Source organism: Diabrotica virgifera, chromosome 7 (genome assembly GCF_917563875.1).
Source record: "Diabrotica virgifera virgifera chromosome 7, PGI_DIABVI_V3a".
Taxonomy (NCBI): Eukaryota; Metazoa; Arthropoda; class Insecta; order Coleoptera; family Chrysomelidae; genus Diabrotica; species Diabrotica virgifera.
This window is the reverse complement of record NC_065449.1, coordinates 89191619-89216099: the sequence shown is the minus strand read 5'-3', so window position 1 is coordinate 89216099 and position 24481 is coordinate 89191619. Positions and strand designations below refer to the sequence as shown.

At 32.9% G+C, this 24481-nt stretch overlaps 1 protein-coding gene across 2 annotated transcripts in view; it reads right to left on the bottom strand.

The window, feature by feature from the left end:
- Positions 1-3049: 3049 nt before the first annotated feature.
- LOC114340991 (alpha-tocopherol transfer protein-like) overlaps positions 3050-24481 on the bottom strand; it is a 57932-nt gene continuing 36500 nt past the window's right edge. For both annotated transcript variants that reach the window (XM_028291772.1, XM_028291774.1), the window contains 2 exons: positions 12596-12698; positions 3050-3259 (listed from right to left, as the gene is read on the bottom strand). In XM_028291772.1, coding sequence (XP_028147573.1) covers positions 3114-3259; positions 12596-12698 — 249 coding nt within the window. In that variant the 3' untranslated portion in view covers positions 3050-3113. The remainder of the gene's footprint in view (positions 3260-12595; positions 12699-24481) is intronic.

Sequence of the window (24481 nt, the reverse complement as noted above, 5' to 3'; positions counted from 1 at the left end):
TTTCGACTTTGCAAACAACTTTACGCATTGTAGCCTTAACCAATCTTATCAGTTTATCAGGAATGTGGAATTCATCCATGGCTTCATACAATTTATTTCTTAGAACATTGTTATAGGCCGATTAAAATTCTACGAAAAGATGGTATGTGTCGATATTGAATTCATTGGTTTTTGATCGACCAGGCCTAAAACCACTTTGATGTTCTCCAAGAAGCTTCTCTAAATGTGCGCTTAGGCGACTATATAGGATACTCGAAAAAAAATACGTTTTTCTATGGATGCTTTACAATGTGCAACTTCTCTCACTACTTACATACATTCAAAACGAACAATTTCTCAGGGTGTGAGAAAAGTCGGCCATTGCAGCGAGAAATATTTTTTCTCACGGGTTCCATACGTAGAATCGCCGTTTCCATTGTAACATGCACAATACAAACACAAATATTTTTTTCAAATAAAATGTGTCAAATCAAAACTTCAGTTTTGGCATATAATCTACATAATAGCACCTAAATTATTTAATTTTGAAGATTGAACTCTTGACAAAAGCGCATCCATAGAAAAAGTACAGTATACAACACGTGAGAAAACGACATATTTCTCCCTCGCTTGATTTGCGGCACTCGCCTCGTACCTGCGCTCGTGAGAAATATGTCTATTTTCTCTCTTGTTGTACAATATACTATTTATACAGTTAGAAAACATGTACATAAATAAAATGATAAACATATAGATATCATTTACCACTTTTGTAATACGTTTTTAATTCGTTCTTTCCGTATTGGTTAACATACAAAGTTTAAAATTATAAATAAAATAAACAACTGTTTCTATGGATGCTATACAATGTGCATCTTCTATTACTACTTACATACATTCAAAACGAAAAATTTCTCACGCAGTGAGAAAAGTCAACCATTCCAGTGAGAAATAATTTCTCACTGATTCTCCGCCGGTTTTACATATGTAATTGCTTAGAATTTCTATATGTATAATCGCCTTCTCCATGGTAAAATGCACAATACAAATACAAATATTAGTGTCAACTTTCCAAGCGTGAATATAATTAGTACTTTTTAAAAATAATACATACCTACTAAAAAAGAGAAAGTTAATTCATTTTTTGAAATTACCTTGTTTGTGTACTTTGAAGGGTTGTCAAGAAAATTAAAATCTTCTATATTATGATCCCAGCATTCCATTATGAGGAGTAAAATAACTAGTAAAAACTTAAAATGTGTTGAAGCAAAACTTAAGCACCTAAATTATTTAATTTTGAAGTTTGAAATCTTAACAACAACGCATCCATAGAAAAAGTACAGTGTACAATACGTGAGAAAATGACATATTTCTCCCTCGCTTGATTTGCGGCACTTGCCTCGTGCCTCGGCTCGTACCAACAAACTTCTGCGCTTGTGAGGGATATGTCTTTTTTCTCACTTGTTGTACAATATACTATTCTTACACCAACGACAAATAGTATCTAGTTTATTTGAGATTATTTTTTATTCGACCGATAAAGTTTTTATTCGACCGATAAATCTGACACATTTACGTTTCACCAACGCCAAATACGACTTCTTTTATTGATTTATCAAATAAATATTTACTATTAGAATAAATTGAAAAATTGAAAAGTTGATCTCATTGTAAATATCTCTCATTGTAAATATCTATAACAAAGGAAAGGCGTCAGTTTATCTTTAAATAAATTATCAAAATTGTATTGAAACACAGTGACAATATCATCATCCAACCAATTCACGTCCACTGCTGGACATAGGTCTCCCCCAATTGTTTCCACACTTCACGGTTTTGTGCTGATTTTTGCCAGTTTTTACTAATCTGCCTGATATCATCTGTCCATCGTGTAGGCGGCCTTTCTCTACTTCGTTTATCTTCTCGTGGTCTCCACTCCATCAGCTTTCGTGCCCATCTTGAATTTTTCAGCCTGGCGACGTGTCCATCTTGAATCTTTCAGCCTGGCGACGTGTCCTGCCCAGTTCCATTTGAGCCTGGTGATACGTTCTACAACATCTGCGATACCGGTTGTTTGTCTGAGATCTTCATTTCTTATTTTATCCCGTAGAGTTACGCCCAGCATGGATCTTTCCATGCGCCTTTGAGCAACCCGCATTTTCGACGCTGTTGCCTTGGTTAGAGTCAGTGTCTCTGCTCCATATGTCATTACCGGTAGCACACATTGGTCAAACACTTGTCTTTTTAAACCGATCGGTATACTGCTCCTAAATATGTCCCAAGACAGAGCTCCGTAGGCTGCCCAAGCAAGAGATTAGCCCAAGAAGATTAACTCTTGCTTGGGCAGTGACAATATAATCGACTAATAAATTTTATTCGACGAATTATTCACTGAATTATTTGTTGTTAGTGAAACCGGTCCTAAGGGAGCGTTCAAGTATTACGTAACGCGATTTTTGAAGATTTTTGACCCCTGCCCCCCTCGTAACGCACTTTAATGGGCGTTTAACTATTGCGTAATGCAATTTTCGAAGATTTTTGACCCTCTTCCCCAACCTGCCTTACGTAATACTTGAACGGCCCCTAATATGCGCAATAAAATATGTCACCTTAGGTTGCAATTAAAAAAAATGCAGAAAAATGCGCTGGACAGTTGCGTGTACGGTATGTAGCGTGTCCATTTTTGCAGTACCTATAGCAAAAGTAGAAACACACCTTAATAATTAGGCATAGTGTTTTTGGTGTCCGTTGTACACATTAATTTTTTAATCCAGTAAAGGATACTTACATCTTTTTGTACGGAATTCGTATTTCATTGTGGTAAATTTTAATTTTTCAATTTATTTTAACACTAATAAAGAAAGAATTTTCCTTTTAAAATAGTTCTCTGGGATACAGAAATTCTGAGCCATACAAGTTTCTAAGTAAAGTTTTATATTTTGTCAGATAGTTTGGTCAGGACGTGTACAGATCTGACCCTGACAAGAATGGTCGTGGAATTCTGTCGTGTTAGGAGGTTAGGTCAGGACGTGTGTAGACGGTTTAAGAGTGGTCATACAAAAGAACTATATAAAGTTTAATAATATATTATCGTCTTAAATTATGTAATTACCATAATATAGATTAGAAATGGATTATTCCACGTCGATTTTCATATAATTACCATAATATTCGGCAAGGTTATTGGTACCAAATTCCGGTCTATTAGCGTTGAATATATCCATATTTTCAAGTGCTGCAAAGCGGTCTTTATATTGCCTTAATTTTTTTAACCATCCATCTAAAAATTAATAAAACTATGAGATATAAATATACCAAACGGTGGACTAATTAAACATCTAAGATCTAACAACATCACGAGAAAAACCAAATGCAAAATATACAAAACCCTGATAAAACCGGTCTTTATATATGGATCAGAGACATGGAAACTGTCAAAAAGCGATGAGAACTTATTAGGTACGGTTGAACGACAAATCCTTAGACATATAAAGGGGTGAAAGAAAATGACGTATGACGCAGAAGATATAATTTTGAACTATACGCAGCATACAACGAACCCGACGTCATAACATCCATAAAGATCGGACGTCTGCGCTGGATGGGCCATGTTGAACGGATGTTGGAGACTAAAACACCAAAACGTAATGAAGCAGTCACCAGTAGGGAGAACGTCCGAGGAAAGACCCAAAATTAGATAAATGAAACAAGTGGAACAAGATATGAAAACACTTGAGATTACCAACTGGAAGAAGAAAGCAAGGAAAAGAACAGAATGGCGGAAAATCCTAGAACAAGCCAGGACGCAAAAAGGGTTATCGAGCTACTGATGATGATGATATACGTACGGTATTAGGAAAATTACGGTTATAATACAACTATGTGAAAATCGTGTACTTGTTGTTTATTAGATGTTAGTACTGTCTGAACTTTGTGATAGACGATATGCTATCTGTCAGTTAGAACTGACTTTAGAGTCAGTGTTTCCCAACCTTTTTTTACCATGCCCCACCTAAGCCGTCTTAAAATTCTGATGTCCCCCTATGTAATATACATAATTTTTATTATTAGAAAATAAAATTGTTCAAATCCATCAGGAAAAATTTCCCGTAACTGGCTGTATACTAGTCCATTCTTTTACGGTTTTTGCTCTAAATGTTAAAGAACCGCTTGGATTGACATGAAATTTGGCATACATATAGCTTACATGTCGAAGAAAAAAAATGATATTGTGCCAATGTGTGCTTTGTCCCTGGGGGTGACTTTCACCCCCTCTTGGGGGTGAAAAAATATATGTCCAAAATTAGTCCGGAAATGGGTAAACTGACTAATTTTAAGTAACTTTTGTTCTATAGAGCTTTTTCGCCAAGTCAACACTTTTCGAGTTATTTGTGAGTGAATATGTTCATTTTTCAACAAAATAACCACATTTTTAGACGGTTCTTCGCAAGTAACTCAAAAACTAACTATTTTGTCGAAAAAAACGTTCTTAGCAAAAATATAGCCTTCTTCTTCTTCTTATGGTGCCTATCCGTTACGGATGTTGGACACTAACATGGCTATTCTGACTTTGTTGACTGCTGCCCTGAAAAGTCCGGTAGTGGTTAAGTTAAACCATTTTCGCAGGTTATGCAGCCAGGATATTCTTCTTCGTCCTGGACCTCTTTTCCCATGCACTTTACCTTGAAGTATGGTCCGAAGTAGGTCATATCGTTGTTCATTGCGCATTACATGGCCCAGGTATTCCAGTTTGCGACGTTTTATGGTTACGACTAGTTTGCGCTTTTTACCCATTCTATGTAAATATAGCCTATAAAGAAGTAAAAAAAATGGTTTACACGTTAGGTCTCTGGATCGCGTAGAACCAGAGTTATATCCAATGAAAAATAGATCCATATTCACCAAATTTCAAATAGAATATTTCGACTTGAAATATCCAAAAAATTAAGCACTTTTTGGGAAAAACCCATTATAACTTTTTTAAAGTGTTTAAAAAAAGCTTTATTTTGGTTTTTACAAAAAGTTGCTAGCATTAAATTTAAGCAAGTTACGCTCAAAATAAAGTTGGTCCCTTTTGTATTGGCAAAAAAAAATCGGGAAGACCACCCCCTAATTAGTAACTTAAATGAAATTAATCGTTACCGCTCCACAAATTATTTTAATTATGTTGTGTTTATATGATCTGTAAGTTTCATCGATTTAAAGTGCTTATTTTTGAAAAAATTTGGTTTCAAAGTAAAATTTTTCAAAATTTAAATTTTTAAAAATATGCTTTTTTTCAAAATAACTTAAAAATTGTTAGAGATACCAAAAATCTCAAAAAACAAAAAAAGTCAGATTTCCTTTGCTGAACATCATGTATTTTTTTGTTTTTCTGTTAGACAAAAATTGATTGAGATTTGGTGTTTCTAAATTTGCATACATTCGTGATCAGTGACTCGTTCAACCCCTTTTAACTACAGCCCTTTCAATAATAGGGACTTTGAACCGATGAAACCTACAGATCATATAAACAATATATGTATACACGAGTCAAGAAACTTGTGAAGTCGTAACGATTAAGTTCATTTAAAATATTAATTAGGGGGTGATTTTCTAGTTTTTTTACAAAAACCAAAAGGAACTAACTTTATTTTGAGCGTAACTTGTTTAATTTTGATGCTAGAATTTTTCTTTATAAAACAAAAATGAAGCTTTTTTAAACACTTTAAATAAGTTGTAATGAGTTTTTCCCGAAATGTGCTTGGTTTTTGGTTATTTCACGTTAAAATATTCCATTTGGAATTTGACGAATATGAACCTATTTTTCATTAGCTATAACTCTGCTTCTACTAGGTGTAGAGACGTAATATATACACCATTTGTTTTAAATTTTTTACAGGCTTTATTTTTGCTAACAAAGTTTTTTCGACAAAATACTTACTATTTGATTTATTTGCGAAAAACCGTCTAAAAGCGTGGTTATTTTGTTGAAAAAATGAACATATTCCCTGCCAAATAACTCGAAAAGTATTGACTTAGTGAAAAAACTCTATAGAACAAAAGTTACTTAAAATTAGCCAGTTTATCCATGTCCTGACTTTCTTTGGACGAATATTTTTTCACCCCCAAAAGGGGATGAAAACCACCCCCAGGGCAAAATCATATATCGGCACAATATCACTTTTTTTCTTTGACTTGTTAGCTATGTGTATGCCAAATTTCATGTCAATCCAAGCGGTTCTTTAAAATTTAGAGGTTTTGAAATATTTTACCGTTAAAGAACGGACTATACCATTAATTACAAAAATTGAAGAAAGACTTCTGTGTAAAAGGTATATTTATTAAAACCCCAATAAAGGGCTACATTAAAAGACAGAACGTTTTCGCTCTAAAGAGAGCATCATCAGTGTTCTAAGCAAGCTCTACATGCTAAGCCACCAAAAATACATAGGTTAAAATCCTTAAAAACCCCCTTTGGTCGGCGTTTTAAGGGTTTTAACCTATGTATTTTTGGTGGCTTAGCATGTAGAGCTTGCTTAGAACACTGATGATGCTCTCTTTAGAGCGAAAACTTTCTGTCTTTTAATGTAGCCGTTTATTGGGGTTTTAGTAAATATACCTTTTACACAGAAGTCTTTCTTCAATGTTTTTAAAATTGTTTACTTACAAAACTTAATTGTTTTTCAAAACAATAAATAACTCAAATTCAAATTCCAAACAATTAGAAAGATTTTTCTATACTAATTTATTATTTTAACCCAGAAGCAGTCACGCCGTTAGAAAAAAATCTCACATTTTATCCTTTTCCGTGATAACTTGATGAAAATTTTTTTAACATTGCTTTCCACTCGTAAGTATAATAATAATAATTTATTCAACAATAATAGGTACAATCTTTTTAGATATTTACAGCTAAAGTGAATAAATTAACCCGAAGTTCTCCGAGAGGTGTGGATACACCTGTTTCGGTAAATTTGATATAAAATAATAAATAATAACATATTAACGTAAATAACATAAATAGCAACATAATACAATATAATATAATACAATAAATAGATAGGTACGTTTTTTTTAATTGTAAATACACAGTTACGTTTTAGTAAATATGATACGTAGAATAAATAATATAATAAAAACAATAAAATAAATACTTAAACACACGCTCAACAATAAAGCACGAATAATTAATTTTTTTTTAAACAATTATGTGTGGCTCAATTAGTTAGTAATATTTTTGAAGAATGGTGTATATACGCATGTTTTATTAAATATGATAAAAATAATAAGCAAAATAAATCAGTTTAAAACAATATAAAATTTGAAATATAGGTATAAAAATTGGTAGTGACTCTAGAGTTTCATTTATTTTTTTTTGTTTTTTAATTTATGTAAATTTAAGCTACTATAATGATGTCACAAAAATTACTTGTTTGTTCCATCAGAAATGATTTTAATTTCTTTTTAAATAGAAGAACATTCTTAGTATTTTTGATATCATTGGGGATATGATTATATATTTTTGGGGCTAGAAATAGAAAACTTCTTTGACAGAAGGACTTTGTCATTTTCGGAATCATATAAAGGTGTTTGCCTCTTGTATCATGCTCATTTGATGGTAAATTGTTGTCTGTTTTCATGGTGTGATATTTTAAAGACACACAAAGAAAGTATAACTGTTTCAAGTCAAATATATTACTATCCTTATATAATCTATCTGTAGAGTAGGTGTATGGTTTAGACATAATAATTTTCAGAAATCTTCTTTGTATGATTTCCAGTGGGAGAATGTGTGTTTTTAGGGCTCTTCCCCAAGCCAGTATACCATAACGGAGATGACTTTCTACTAGTCCGTAATATAGTGTGCGAAGGTATATATTAGGTATGTGTTTTTAAGATGTTTAAACTTATAAAGGATAAACTGTAGCTTTTTAATGATATATTAAATGTGAAAGTCCCATTTTAGATGTCTATCTATAAAAACTCCTAGATATTTAACATTTGTTACGGGTTTAATATAAAAATTTTGTTTATTATGTGATATTTGAAGGGGTTTGAAAAGATCAGTGGTCAAGTTATCAAGTTAGAGTTAAATATTGGTAGATATACAGTTTTCTTAAAATTGATTGTTAGTATTTTGTAGTCAAACCATTCTTTTATTAATTGTAGATCACATTCTGCTTTTGTTTTTAATTCATACCAATTCTCAGCATCATAAATAATAGCTGTATCATCAGCAAACCCAATTATGTGCCCTGTACTCTGTAATGAAAATAATCCATTTATAAATAGATTAAACAGGACAGGACCTAATACTGTTCCCTGTGGCACTCCATATGTTATACTTCTTTGTCCGCTTATTACTTCGAAGACCCTTACTACCTGTTGTCTCTCAGAGAGGTAACTTCTAAATAATTGTAAACAGTTGTCTCTTATACCAATTTTCTCTAAGGTTTGTAAGAGGTTATTGTGACTAACAGTGTCAAAAGCTTTGGCCAAATCAAGAAATACGCATAAGCAAACTTTATTTTTGTTAAGTGCTTCATATGCTTTAGATGTTAAATTCAAAATGGCATCTTGGGTGGAAGTATTTTGCTTAAAACCAAATTGGTGAGGGGAAATTAAATTATATTTTTTGATATATGCTGTAAGCCTATTTTTCAATAATAATTCAAATATTTTAGAAATATGCGGAATAAGAGATATAGGTCGATAGTTTGCAGCAAGAGTTTTGTCTTAATTTTTGTATATTGGTATGACTACTGTTGTTTTGAAGGCTTTAAAACAACAGTAGTCATACCAATATACAAAAATGAAGACAAAACAACAAAACAAAAGTGCCTCGAGGAAGATCGTAGTACTGCGTAGAAATGTTTTTTTTAATTTTTTTTTATTTTTTATTTGTTTTTTGTGGAATTTATGGCTTTGGTAAGAACTAATTAGCTTTAAAATTGTTAGAAATAGACATTTTTAACATAACAAGTAAATAAAAATATAATAAAATAAGAAATTTGATTTAAATTCATATTTAAATCTATATTGTGAGATTTTTTCTCTACGCGCGACTACTTACGTTACAGAAGTGAGCGCTACTGCTCCCGGGTTAATTTAGTGAGATCCTTGCGCGTCATTCTTGCTGCACAGAAATTTTATATTAAGTTCCAATTTAGTTCAAAAGTCTCGGCGTTATGTTATATCCAGCCGATTTCTTTTTTACCATTAAATCATTTACAGCACTAAATTCACATTCAGCTAAAAATGAAGATGGAAAAGCTACCAACAGATTTCTAGCACATTTGGTTGGATTTGGGTATTTGTTTTCTGTTAGGTCACAAAGCCATGCCATCGCTCCTTTTATATTAAATAAAGTTTTAACTGACTCATCATTTTACAACTCTGTGAGTCCTTTGATATACCTATCAGACAAATCCACTAAAATTAGCTGCATCATCCATTTTGGCTTTACAGATCTTAAGCCTACAGACTTAATAAACAGATTTAAATAAAATTAATCAACATTTACCGCTACATTATTAACTTTGTTAAATATATGTTAAAGGAAGCCTCTCACTGGAGAGAATTCGTAAAGTCATTTTTTCTTCTAATTATTTTCATAAAATTTACTTATTGTTACGAGTGATAAGAGATTGTAAATTAAATGGAGGTAAATAAAAAAAATCCATTTTGGAAAATCAATTTGTTCGAAATCAGAAAATATTTCTTTTAAATCAGCCAATAGAATATTCAGGTGATTAACAATAACAAGAAGTAAAGCAGTATCAGTTAAAAAGAAGTGTTTGTTGTCAATATGTTTCTGACGTAATTCAATATTGGTAATGGAACCAAATACCTTCTCTTTTACATCGACAAGAGTTTTATTTGTTTCTCGAAGTTGTTGATTTAATACCTATATTTATTTTTTCAAAGGTATCGGCTAAATAATTTACAAATACTGTACTATTGATTGTTAACGGTTACTTCATTTCATCTTTTTTGCTGAAACTAACAGTGCCAAACAGTTCAATAGATACATATTTTCAAGCAGTCCTTTTTATTTACGGCATTTATTAGGTCAGTACTTACTTCACCATCAACAGCACAAGATGTTATATTTTTAGATCTACTTAGATCTTTTTAGATCTTATTATGGTAGATCTACTTTTTAATCTTTTACAGAAACACATTTCTTCAGCAAAATGCCTTGTATCAATATGTCTTAAAGCAATCAACATTGCATAGTCCCTCAAAGTTGGTTCATCCATTTGCACAAAGTTGGTTCATCCATTTGCACTGAGAAATTTCTTGTTTCCAGCTTTTCAATAACCTTAAAAATGTGTTTTTCAATACCTTCACTAATTTCATTTATTCTTCTGCGAACAGTATTCCTACTGTATGACATAGCTGTTACATTTTTGTCATTTTTTTCAAGAATCGTTTTAAGAAATGCTGATATTGACGGTCTTATTAAATTCTCTCCTATATGCAGTATAATTTTTTCCAGTTTTAGCGATGAATAAAGAAATTTGATAAATAGCCTCAAGAACACAAATCTAGCATTGCAATTAATTGGCCCTGAGTTAAAGGGTTAAACTCGTGTCAAGTTCATATTCGAATTGCCCCCCTTAACAATCAAATTGCCCCGGTGGGGCGTGGGACCTACGTTGGGAAACACTGATAGAGGTCCAAAGAAGTAGGTACCTACGAAAATATCGATGGAGCTTGAAACTGAAAAATGCTGCTAGACAAATCATTCTAACGTCTTGCCGGTAACCGTGACCGCACGTCTCGTAACGCGACAGTTCGTAACCACACAAATGGTAACGGACAATTCGTAACGGCCACAGTTCTTAACGGCGACAGTTCGTAACTGGACATATTCGTAATAGAACTGGATCCCGCGTATCAAGAAAAAGTTGATTAATAGCAAGCTGAAAATTTGTTAATAGCTTAACGGTGTCTAGTCGGACAAACTATGATGTACGGGAACACTGGAACACGGGAAGTTTTAATTGTGGAACAGTTTAAAAATTTAGAACGTCAGATTACGAAAACGTCCCATGTATTTTGTTGGACATAACCTCCAATTTATTTGTTCCCCTTTCATTAAACTCTCATGCAAAAATCAGACTGCTATTACTAACCGACATGATTCCTGTCATTTGACATATTCTTCGTGTTCCACTTATTAAAATGCCCAGTTGATGATAAACACCAGTCTGATTTTGCATGAGAGTATAATGAAATGGTAAGAAATAAATTGGAAAATCTGTCCGACAAAATACATGAAACGTTTTCGTAGTCCGACCTTCCAAATTCTTAACACCACAATTTACTCCACATTTAAAACTTCCCCCGTTCTAGTGTTCCCATATATCAAAGTTTGTCCGACTAGACACCGTTAAGATATTAACAAATTTTTAGCTTGCTATTAATCAACTTTTTTTTGGTACGAGGGATCCAGGTATATATGACCTTGGTTTGAACCAATTGGCCAGCTCAAAATTTTCTTTTATTATCCTTTTCATAGACACAATTTCCTAATTTTAACTGATATACATTATATTTTAATAAATATATACATATATTACATACATTACATTAAAAATACATACTTATATTAAAGACTATTACTAAATACTTATAATAAATCACTAATGGGTATTAAATTTTTTTTTTCAGCGCTAAACCTAAAAGAATTTTGTTTTGCATCAAAATGAAAATATATTTTCGCGCCACATAATATTCATATCAGATCTTTTGTAGCTGGAATATTGTATGCGCCACTCATTTTTACGGCGTTTAGCGGTTTTTTTATTCTTGTATATACAGGGTGTCCCGAAAAGATTGGTCATAAATTATACCACACATTCTGGGGTCAAAAATGGACCGATTCAACCTAACTTACCTTAGTACAAAAGTGCTCACAAAAAAAGTTACAGCCCTTTGAAGTTACAAAATAAAAATCGATTTTTTTCAATATATCGAAAACTATTAGAGATTTTTTATTGAAAATGAACATGTATCATTCTTATGGCACGATCATCTTAAAACAAAACCCGATTCAATACCTCGGAGATTTAGGCTTTCTTTGTGATTGTTTTTTTTGTTTTTTTTTATTGTTTTTTAATATTTATTTCTTTTTTTTTTATTTAAAATTGTATGCTAATTAAAGGGTGCCATACCCGTACCAGGTATGTAACAGACTCACTAATAGCTTAGCGAGGTGCTATTGTTGGAGGTGTGAAATTACATAAACAAGGGATCATTTCATACAACAGGTAAATCTCTCGTTTATGAAATTTCATACCTCGAACAAGAGCACCCCGCTGAGCTGAATATTAATGAGCCTCTTAGGCAAGCCGCACACCAAAAAAACATGAAACGAAAAACATGAAATATGAAACTTAAAACATGTTTCATGAAAATAAAACACTGCTGAACAAATCTCAAAGTCAATCAAACGAGTGTGATTCATGCTCATGACACATTTTTATTTTCGAAGAGTTTCATAAATGGCCGGATGTATATTTGTTTAGCAGTGTTTTATTTCCATGAAACGTAATTTACGTTTCATGTTTCTTTGATGTAAGGTCTTTGTGATGCCTTAGTTGCTACTACTGTACTCCATACTTACCATTAAGTTCTGATAACGACTTTTGACTACCTCCATATTCTTTTGGTAAAATTTCTTTTGGAATAAACTTGTGCAGATCTTCAATTGATTTATGAGTAAATATCTAAAATGCATTAAATTTTATTTTTGTATTAAACTTACAATAATTTTTCATAGATATATATCTATGCAAGCAGTAAACAATAGGTTAATGCCAGTAAAAAATAAAATTAAACGTAAAAAGTATTGGCATATCTCGCAACCAGGAAAAAAACTAAAATGGCATTTAAACCTTGTTGTTACATGAAAAATAACAATATTTTACAAAAAAAAAAGTTTTTACAACAAATATTAGGAGACTAGATAGTATGTTTTTTTTAATCGCCACTATTATAGCATGGTATAACTTAGACCCAAACCCAGACATCCAAAGTGAAAGTTATCCTCCAACACCAAATTGTTCTATATGGTCCACATAATGTTCAGAAAAAAGTCACACCATTTTGAGCGTCGGGTTTGGGGGGGGGGGAGGGAGAAATCGGTAAATTCGTAGTTTTTTAAGTTTTTCGTCAATATTTCTAAAACTATGCGGTATAGCATGAATAACCTTCTATACAAAAATGTTTAATATTAAATTTGAAATAAAAAAAGATCCTATGCATAATCCTTCTAAAATAAACGGTTCAAAAGTTACGGAGGTAGTATCATATAATTGGTCCAAAAAAAGACCTAACCCAGACATCCAAAGTAAAAGTTTTCCTTCAACACCAAATTGTTCTATAGGGTCCACATATTGTTCAGTAAAAAGTTACACCATTTTGAGCGTCCGGTTTGAAGGGGAGATGGGGGAAAAGTCGGTAAATTAGCAGTTTTTTTAAGTTTTTCGTCAATATTTCTAAAACTATGCTTTAGCAAAAACAATGTTGTATGCAAAAATGTTCTACGTGAAATTTAAAACAAAAAAGGTCCTATACATAATTGTTATAAAATCAACGGTTCCAGAGTTACGGAGGGTAAAAGTGGAGGTTTTCGATACTTTTTATATTTTTTGGGCAATTTATAGAAATTTTTTTTAACAGGATTGTGTTTTGTAAATAAAATTTGCTATTTCAGTGGCCGATAATATGTTAGTTATAAGCCCTTGAAGAAACGTCAACCTCACCACCCAAAATCATCATCAATTGCCCAGATAAATATAAAAAGTATCGAAAACTTCCAATTTTCACTCTCCGTAACTCTGAAACAGTTGATTTTATAACAATTATGTATAGAACCTTTTTTTTTTTAATTTTATGTAGAACATTTTTGTATAGACCATTGTTTACGCTAAAGCATAGTTTTAGAAATATTGACGAAAAACATAAAAAACTATCAATTTACCGACTTCTCCCCCATCTCCCCCATCTCCCCCCCCCCCCAAACCGGACGCTCAAAATGGTGTAACTTTTTACTGACCAATATGTGAACCGTATAGAATATAGAACAATTTGGTGTTGAAGGAAAACTTTTACTTTAGATGTCTGGGTTAGGCCTTTTTTGCACCAATTATACTATACTACCTCCCTAACTTTGGAACCGTTCATTTTAGAAGGATTATGCGTAGGAACTTTTTTATTGCAAATTTAATGTAGAACATATTGGTATAGAAGGTTTTTCATGCTAAACCGCATAATTTTAGAAATATTGACGAAAAACCTAAAAACTACGAATTTACCGATTTCTCCCCCCTCTCCCCCTCCCCCAAACCCGACGCTCAAAATGGTGTGACTTTTTTCTGAACATTATGTGCACCCTATAGAACAATTTGGTGTTGGAGGATAACTTTCACCTTGGATGTCTGGGATATGCCATTATTTGGATCAATTATATCATACTACTACTTATAATAATTGGGAAACGGAATCAGCTGCATTTGATACTGGCTGAGGTACATATTATTTTCATCAATAAAACACGCTATTTTTCATCAAAAATTATCACTTTTGTCAATAGTTATCAATTTCACCAAGCCTAGCATACTCGATCTTTATTTTTAATGAAATACCCTATATTATATTTTTATGTCTTTAAAAGCTCTTAACAACCTGATCTTAACAAACTACATTACGCAGTGGCGGCCGGTGGGGTAGTGCCATGGAGCCATGGCACTACCTTATTTTTATGCAGAAACATATCTTTTTTATCTTTAAACCGTGTTAATGCCCGTTCATTTGTTTGTGCGTATTTCTTTTCTCTTTATAAATTATATAAAATCTGGCAACTGTGTAGTGTAATACAACCCTCGCCACTCACAGCGGACGGGATGATCGTGCCAGAATCTTAGATGGCTCGCCTGAAAAGAGAAAGATTTTACGGGCATTCTATGTAAGTGACAGAGATAGAGCTATATTGCACTTTTAATATACGTTTAAATGAGACTATTAGTGCCTGGCTCGACAAGGAAGATCTAATATTTTTTACTATGATCATAGTAAATAGTGGATTGTAGATGCAAAAAGATTCTCGTACAGGGTAGTACATTATATTTTCGAGTTTCTTTACGCGCTCGCTCGCTCGTTTTTGTATTTATAATTATTACATTTTTAATTATTAAACTTTTTATTATAAATTATTATATTTTTAAAGAACTTAAAAAAATTTTAATTTGTAATCAAACCTCAGTTAAATCCAGCTTATCGTTATAGTCTAATTAAACACAATGAACAAGAAGTGGATAAGAATCGATATGTTTTGAATCGAATTAAAAATTTTATCTATAGAATAGAATAGAAATATGCTTTATTGTCATGAAAAATTTAACAATTTTATAGACAAAGCTTACAAGAATCATAAATAAGAACAATAACAAATAAAATTTACTAAAATGATATAAATCGTCTATGTAAATAAAAATAATGAAGAGAAACACAAAAACAGTAAAAATCTATTGCAAAATTTTAAAAAAAAATTGCAAATTGCATAATCTACCTTAAGAAATTTAATAAGTTAACTTAAGCTGCTGCACATGACACAAATATAGATTAAGATTATACTTATAAATAAGAATACTGTACTTTCTCAGTTATTGGTTAAGAAACTCTGCTGTTAAATAATAGTCTTTCAGATAAATAGGCTTTAGTCATTTTACGGAACTTGGGGAAAGATGTTGGAGATTTAAGTTGTAGAGGGAGATGGTTGTAAAGCTTTTTTGCAGAATATAATATAAATTTCTTTACTAACTCACTGGAAGGGATCGGTAAATAGATGCCAAAGGTACAATTTCTGGTGGAATAGTCATGTCTATTTCTTGCTGGAAAGACATGTAGATGTTTACGAATTAAGCAAACAGTTTCTAAAATATGTAAAGAAGGTAGTGTTAGAATCCTGTGATCTTTTAAGTAGCTTCTGCAATGTGTTGTTCTTCTGAGGCCAAACAGATATCGTATTGCTCTTTTTTGTAATTTAAAAATACCATCAGATTGGGCAGCCGTACCAGAACCTCAAAAAGGGAGACCATATCGAAGATGTGACTCGAACAAAGAAAAATATGTTATTTTGGAAGAGGCTAAATTCATTTCCTTCGAAACAGATCTTATTGCAAAGCAAGCTGAGGATAGTTTCTTGCTTAACACATCAATATGAAGGGACCATTTCAGATTGCTCTCTAAAAAAATACCAAGACACTTTACAGAATCAACGATACTGATCTCGCTGTTATGAAGAGGTAAGGGTTGAAGAGCTCCTTTATAGGACAATGCTACTGTTTTATTTACGTTAAAAGAGAGTAAATTTGAATCGGACCAAGATTTTATTGTAAGTAGATCAGAAGTTATAGTAGCATGAAGAGTTGCGATATTTGAGTTGCTCCAAGTGATACTGGTATCATCAGCAAAAAGAAAAACTTTTCCATCGATTTTTAAGCTAGTGATGTCATTAATAAAGATAAGGAAAAGGGAAAAGTAGAGGACCCAATAGTGAACCTTGTGGTACCCCACATTTAACATTTTGAGACTAGAGTCTCTATCATTTGCTCTAACCAGTTGTTTCCTATTATCCAAGTAAGATTGAAACCAGTTCGAAGAAATAACTCGAATTCCGTAGAAATCTAGTTTTTTTTATCAAAATGTCGTGATTCACACAATCAAAAGCTTTGGCATAATCACAAAAAACAGTGGCAGTGTACAGATTATTGTTTAATGCTTGATAAACCTCATGTAGTACAGAAAACATGGCATATGTGGTACATTTATTATTTAAAAAGCCGAACTGATTTTGTGATAAAATATTGCTATCAACGGGAAGTGAAGTGAAAACTCGTCGTTTATACTCCGTTTAGGCTTAAGCCTCTTCAGGGTGAAGGATCCTCCTTTTCAGGAGTGTGGGAGATTGCGTCGATGGTATGTGGAGAAGCAGAATTGCTAGTGGATTGGGTTAAGAAGGTGGTTTTAGCGCACAAGCTGTAGAAGCGAAAGATAGAAATTGCCATGCTCAGCAAGCGACCAGTCAGTGAGGGGGTTCCAAATCTGTCACCTTAGAGGAACGGCTCTTAGATCAGCGTGTGGGGATGCAGTTGTTTATCTGCGATACATTAAGGGAGTTTGTTCAAGTATTTCTTAGTACTCATCGGGAAGTTCGTTTCTGGCCAATTGTAGAAGATTGGCCGGAGGGAATGGAACTTTGTTTTTGGGAGTCCCGGTGAGTATATGCCCTCACCGATTGCAAGGGGTAATTAGGACATTTTTAGCCCTTTGGTTGTTACCATTAATCGTTCGTATGACATATTTGTTGCTGAGAGAACGGATTCTCTCATTTATGGGGGGTAGTTTAGCGAGTGGATGTACCAATACCGACGGATATCTCCAGTGTTTCCTGAGGCACTTTCTGAGAATTCTACGCTCGCATCCGAGGATTATTAGTATATACTTGATTTAGCGAAGCATAAAGGAGCGCTCTGTAGTCGATAATGGGCCTTATGAAGGTTTTATAGGTGTGCAGGAGAGTCTTGCTAGATGTGCCTCCAAACGTTCCAGATAACGCCCCAAGGAGTTTAGCTCTGTTTCTTACGTTTTAGCTATCAACGGGAAAAGACATAAGTCGGGCTTTTATGAGTCTCTCAATAATTTTGGAGAGTACCGGTAGTAATGCAATAGGTCTATAATTGCAGGCATTTGCTTTTTCACCACCCTTATAAAGAGGAATAATGATGGCCGTCTTTAGGCACTCTGGAAATTTACCTTTCTCAAAAGAATCATTAATTAGAGAGATGAGGACTCCCAACACACTGTTTGGGAGATTTGAGAAAATTTTTATGGATAATTCATCGGTAATACAGGAAGATTTGCTTTTGATACTATTGATTGTCTGAATCAGTTCAGATTTATCAACCGGTCTTATAAATAATGAATCCGAGACCTTTTCTGAATTAGGGTGATAGGAAATGGGATCTTGTTGTGACACAATAGTTGATGTTATATTTTTACTTACATTAACAAAGTATTCATTTAGATTGTCTGGGTCTGAAGGGGAAAATATTTGAGCTGTGTGAGTTTTATTACGAAGATCGTTTATTATGGACCAAGTTTCTTTTGCAACACTTTTAGAGCTTCTCAGACGATTTTGATAGTACAATTTTTTAGCTGATTTTATAAGATTTTATATGGTTTTGTGGAGCTTTGGAGTTTTTGAGAAATCACGACGAAAGGGAAAATTCAGAAAATAGAGGCATCTTTAGGGAACTGTTCAATGTTAGCCGAACTAAACAACGACTTAGGTTCATATTCAGAGTTCCAAATCTTTTAAAAGTATGTACCTCAAAACAACACAAAATGAACTCCTTCAGTGCATGTTAGATGTTTATCACGAGGAAATAAGGAAATAAGGAATTGAAAATTATCTTTGTGTTGCAGTGATTGCCGATGAAACGACAGACGTCGCGTCGCTGGTGAATTTAAGTTAGTTACAGTTTTCCGATATTTGTGTAAAGGGCGACAAGTTGAGAGATTTTGGAGATTTTACTTGCTGAACGGACATTATGTCAAATCAATCACTGAATGCATTTTAAATGTTTAAATTTCTTGACACCCCAGAAATGGTATAATATATACCTACATAATGTAAAAGTATCCGTGCCTATTTTTTTTTAATTTCTATTTTATACCTTTTTTGACAATATCGTGAACCCGTCACTAAAAATTACTGATACTACTGATAAAATCACTGATATTACGTAGAATTTAGTATGAATGTACAAGGTGAAATTTTGAAATTATTTATGAATTCCGTCAAGATATAAAATACAAACCCAACATATTGATACTTGGTTTAGAAAATTGATGTAGTTATTTAGATAATTTAAAAAATAATACCCTTATTTATTTGTGCTTACTGACAACTTATTGATTTATTTTAAGAAATTTATTAACAAATTTTGCTTAGAATTTGCCCCTATATCGATTTCTGGGATTACTTTTAATAAAATAATTTTCATTCTATCTATTCAGTATCCTCTAACCACTTACCAATTTTCATGAAAATCGATGGAGGTTCACCGAAATCAGAGGTAATAGCTCATATCAACGTTCAGTGACTGCACATACATACATGCACTAAATATTTAATAATATCTGCTGAGCTGCAGGTGAACTATGAGCGCAAATTATTTCAAGACTATGCTCTATAGCAGGGGTGGCCAAATTGTGGCTCGCGAGCCACATGTGGCTCTTTGAAGGGTTATTGGTGGCTCTCGATAAATGTACCTGAATTACTTTTAATTTTTCTATTTCAAAATGTCTTAAATTACTAACAATAAACATAAAAGACTGCATAGTTACAAGAAGACCCCTTCACTGTTGCTATTCAATTTGGCTTTAGAATATGTAATAAGTAAAATATCATCTGAGCTAACACTGCTGACAGGGGAACCAAAACTGTTGTTGGCCTTTGCGCATGATCTAGGTGCAGTCGCTCATTCTACAAGAGACGTGAGAGAGATGTTTCCACAACTCGAGGAAGAAACAGGCAGTCTTGAGTCTGGACCTTTAAATAAATGAAAAAAAGACGAAATACATGCTAGTAATTAAAAATCCAAGGCCAAGAGTTAGGCAGAACATATACATAACTATTAATGACCACAACTTAGAAGTAGTAAAAGAGTTTAAATATCTATAGCGGCGATAATCACAGATGACAACCACATATAAAAAAAGGTCTCAGCAAGGATAGCTGCGTGCAATAGAGCTTTATAATTCCTATCATCATTATTAAGATTTAAGCTGCTAAAAAGACAATCTAAATTAAGACTGTACGTGCCAATTATTCGACCAATTGTTACACATGGAAGTGTAACATGGACTCTACATCAGCGGGAAATAAATAAGCTGCTGGTATTTGAAAGGAAAGTTCTCAGAATGATATTTGTCCGTCAAAGAGATGAATTGACAGGAGAGTAGAGAAGGCGCCGCACAGCTAAATTGGTGACTGTATATGTTACTGAAAGTGAAAATATCCTCAGACATATAAAAGCTAAGATAAAATGGGCCGGTCATGTGGTAATATCAGAGGAAGACTAAGGCCAGTGCTTTTTGAGAAATGGTAGAAGAACAGGTTACCGTCCCGGAAAAAGATGGAAGGATGAGAATAATCTAAGTATCCTGAATTAGTCAAGGCTGCTTGTAGAATTATTTGCATATTTGAAACAATGATGTGAATAATTGTTTAATTGCGGCTCGCGAAAAATTTCAAATTTTGAAAAATGGCTCGGACTATCAAGGAGCTTGGCCACCCCTGCTCTATAGTCTGAAAATCGATGAGTCTATACATCATCTACTTTTTTCTTACACTACTGGAGTGTGATGTGTCTATTTACATAATACGTTAAGAAAAAATAATGGCAAAGTTCAAATAAGAAAGACACTTTCTGAATTCGCATTCTACACCTTCATTTAATGGTAAAATTTTGTTACCTATAGATAGGTTACGGAACAATTGTTGCATCAACAAATTTTAAGCTCCAGCTTAGCCTAGCTCAGCTTATATAGACGAGCGGCAGCAACCCCTAAAACGACGTTATACCGATCACGAAAATCAACTTTCAGGTGAATTACCAATTGTGGTCATTCTTTATGTTTTCGAGGTCGCTGAATCCGAATATGAAGTTTATTTTTATCTAGAATTGGTGGAATACGTTCAAAAATTAAATTTTATGCAAAAATGCGAAATAGTTATTTATGAAACAGTTCGTGAAGTATGCTTTTTGCGAACGCACGTGATGTTTAGAGCACGAGCGACAGCGGAGAGAGTGCTATGCATCGCGTAAGTTCGCAAAAAGTACTTCACGCACAGTTTCATACAATATTTTATCTACTCTACCATAAACAAATAAAAAAACTGTAACTCTTCGTCACTGGAATTCATTTCTATTCTACAATTTTTAGAACTTTGACATTTAAAAATTCTAACTTCTTTCAAACCACAAAACTGTCAAAACTTTTGTTGTAATTTATTGCTCACATGTCATCACCATGACAACGCAAAAGTTAAGGATACTTGATTATACGAAAGTGTGCCAAAAAAACAGTGCGAAAAAGTAAATCCCATTTAAAATACATTGTTACTTCACGTACACTTTAAATCCTTCACGCACTGGTATCTATAATGACAGTTTTCACAAACTAAAAACTTATAGGTACATAATATGAGATAGAGTAGATAAAATCAATTTAGATAATTTTTTAACTTTAAATCGCTGTATCTTTGGCCACTGTAAATATTTCCTGTTGAAAGTTTTACAGTGTTCTAATTTACATGTTTGAAGTATTTAGATGACAATGAGATTTGTCTGAAATGTTTAAACAAATTAAAGGAGGAGTTGTTAATTTTTAAACATTTTGTCGTCAGATTGCGTTAATTTCGTGTGTACTTAAAATAGTTTCGTGACAAACTTTTTAGTTTATAATTTTAAGCAACGCAGCATTAAAATATGAGCTAAAGAAGTTTTCTGAAAAAATTCAAGTAAAAATATGCCGTAGGAAAAAAGTTATATGATTTTAGAGACCAGCATCGGCCGCGCGCTTGTTGCTCGCATAGAGTCCAACACAGTCGGCAATGCGGCAAATCGAAACACAATGCTCTTATATATTAGGAATGTTATGCTGTTTTTAAAACTTTTTTCTTGAGACATTTTTAAAAAATATACGCATCCTAAATGACGGTGTATGAATGAATATACAGGGTGTAACAAAAATACAGGTCATAAATTAAACCACATATTCTGGGACCACAAATAGTTCGAATGAACCTAACTTACCTTAGTACAAATATGCACACAAAAGAAGTTACAGCCCTTTGAAGTTACAAAATGAAAATCGATTTTTTTTAATATATCGAAAACCACTAGAGATTTTTTGTTGAAAATGGATATGTGGCATTCTTATGAAAAGAACATGTTAAAGAAAAATTATAGTGAAATTTGAGCACCCCATAAAAATTTTATGGGGGTTTTGTTCCCTTAAACCTCCCCAAACTTTTGTGTCCGTTCCAAATAAATTATTATTGTGGTGCCATTAGTTAAATTCAATATTTTTAAAACTTTTTTGCCCTTAGTCTTTTTTCGATAAGGCAGTTTTTATCGAGTTGCGGCTTCTTTTTTAATATGTTTACATAAAAATTTTATGAGGGTTTTGTTCCTTTAAACCCCCCAAATGTTTGTGTACGTTCCAATTAAACTATTACTGCGGTACCATTAGTTAAACACAGTGTGTAAAACTTTTTTGCCTCTTTGTATTTTTTTGTTAAAGCATCTTTTATCGAGATGTGGCTTCTTTTTTAATATGGTTCAAAATATACTTAAAAATGTAAATCATAAATAAATTTTCATATTATTACCAAGTCTCCATAATCGTACTTTACCATATACAAATATGTTGTGGATTTGACAAATATTCAAATATCTCGATAAAAACTGACTTTTGGAAAAAGTACTAAGAGACAAAAAAGTTTTTAAAAACTTGTGTTTAACTAATGGCGCTACAATAATAATTAAATTGGAACGTACACAAAAGTTTGGGGGGGTTTAAAAGAACCAAACCCCCATAAAATTTTTATGGGGTGTCCAAATTTCATTATCATTTTTTCTTAAAATACTACTGCCATAAGAATACCACATGTCCATTTTCAATAAAAAATCTCTAATAGTTTTCGATATATTGGAAAAAATCGATTTTCATTTTGTAACTTCAAAGGGCTGTAACTTTTTTTCCGTGCACATTTGTACTAAGGTAAGTTAGGTTCAATCGAAATATTTTTGGTCCGAGAATATGCGATTAAATTTATGACCTGTATTTTTGTTACACCCTGTATAATAATATAATTATTAAATTAAATGTGTAATTACCAAAAAATTGTCCATATAAAAGTTTTATTTTTCAACTTCTACATCGTTTGTTACTTCTACATCTTGTGATTCAAGTTTGTTATGGCACGAATTATTACAATTACAGATATCACATTTTAACTTAAATTCTAGCAAGGACAGACATCATGTTCACACATATTTTTTCCTTGCACGAACAAAAATATTTCTGCAGCAGTTTCATTGCTGTACATCCATCGTAGTAGTCAGAAGAGATAATTGCATCATTGATAAACCATGCACATTCATTTAAATCTTTACTAAGTATATTGGAATGTGTAGCTTGATTCCATTCATTAATTTGGCAAAGAGCACTTAAAATATGTTTTTTAAAGCTGGTTTTGAAGGAGGCAGACTGGCCGTCCGATCCTGCGAAAATACCAGACGCTATCGACATCTTCATCGTAAAAGGTATTAACACAATCTACATAAAAATTAAAAGCAGCTATGATCTTTCATCAGATCATTCTCCTATAATATTGACGTTACATGCCAAAGTAATAAGAAAATGCCAAGAATCTCAATTATGCAACCTAAAAACCAACTGGGAGCTATTCCGACAAAAACTTGATGAGAACATTGAACTAAACGTTCCACTCAAGACACCATAGAACATTGATGAAGCCGTCGCAAATCTAACAAAAGGAATTCAAACAGCAGCCTGGCACGCGACTCCCAATGTTGCCGATAATAAATCCAAAGGTGATAATCCAATTATTGTAAAAGAAAAAATCCTAATGAAACCAAGACTTCGTAAAAAGTGGCAAAACCATAGAACTGAAATCAATAAAACGAATTATAACAGAGCAGCATCTGAATTAAAAAGACTGCTACACACAATAAGCAATCAGAACGTACAAGAGTACCTCGAAAAACTAACACCTACGGCAGCAACAGATTATTCTCTATGGCGTGCTACACGGAAAATGAAAAGACCAATACAACAAATACCTCCGCTTAGGGACTCTGCGGGAACATGGGCCAGAAGTAATAATGAAATTGCAAAGGCCTTTGCTGAACACCTAAGCAACGTCTTTAAACTTTACAACATGGACCAAAACGACGAAGACAATAATGAAATCTTAAATTTTCTTGATATACGTTTTCAAATGGATCTCCCAATCAAAAAATTTAAACCTAAAGTCATCATAAATAAATCAATCCAAAAAATGTTCCTGGATATGACCTCGTCACCGGAAAAATCCTGCAAAACGTAACTTAGAAAACAATCATGTCAATAATACATATATTTAATGCAATATTTATGTATGCACATTTTCCCAATCAGTGGAAAGTAGCAGAGATCATAATGTTACAAAAAACAGGAAAAAAGCCCAAAGAACTGAACTATTATAGACCCATTAGCCTCTTACCTATATTATCTAAGCTATTTGAAAAAATGTTTCTACGTCGATTAGAACCAATAATAGAAGAAACAACATTAATTCCAAAACACCAATTTGGTTTTCGTAGCAAACATGGAACAAGAGAACAAACACATCGTATAGTCAAACAAATCA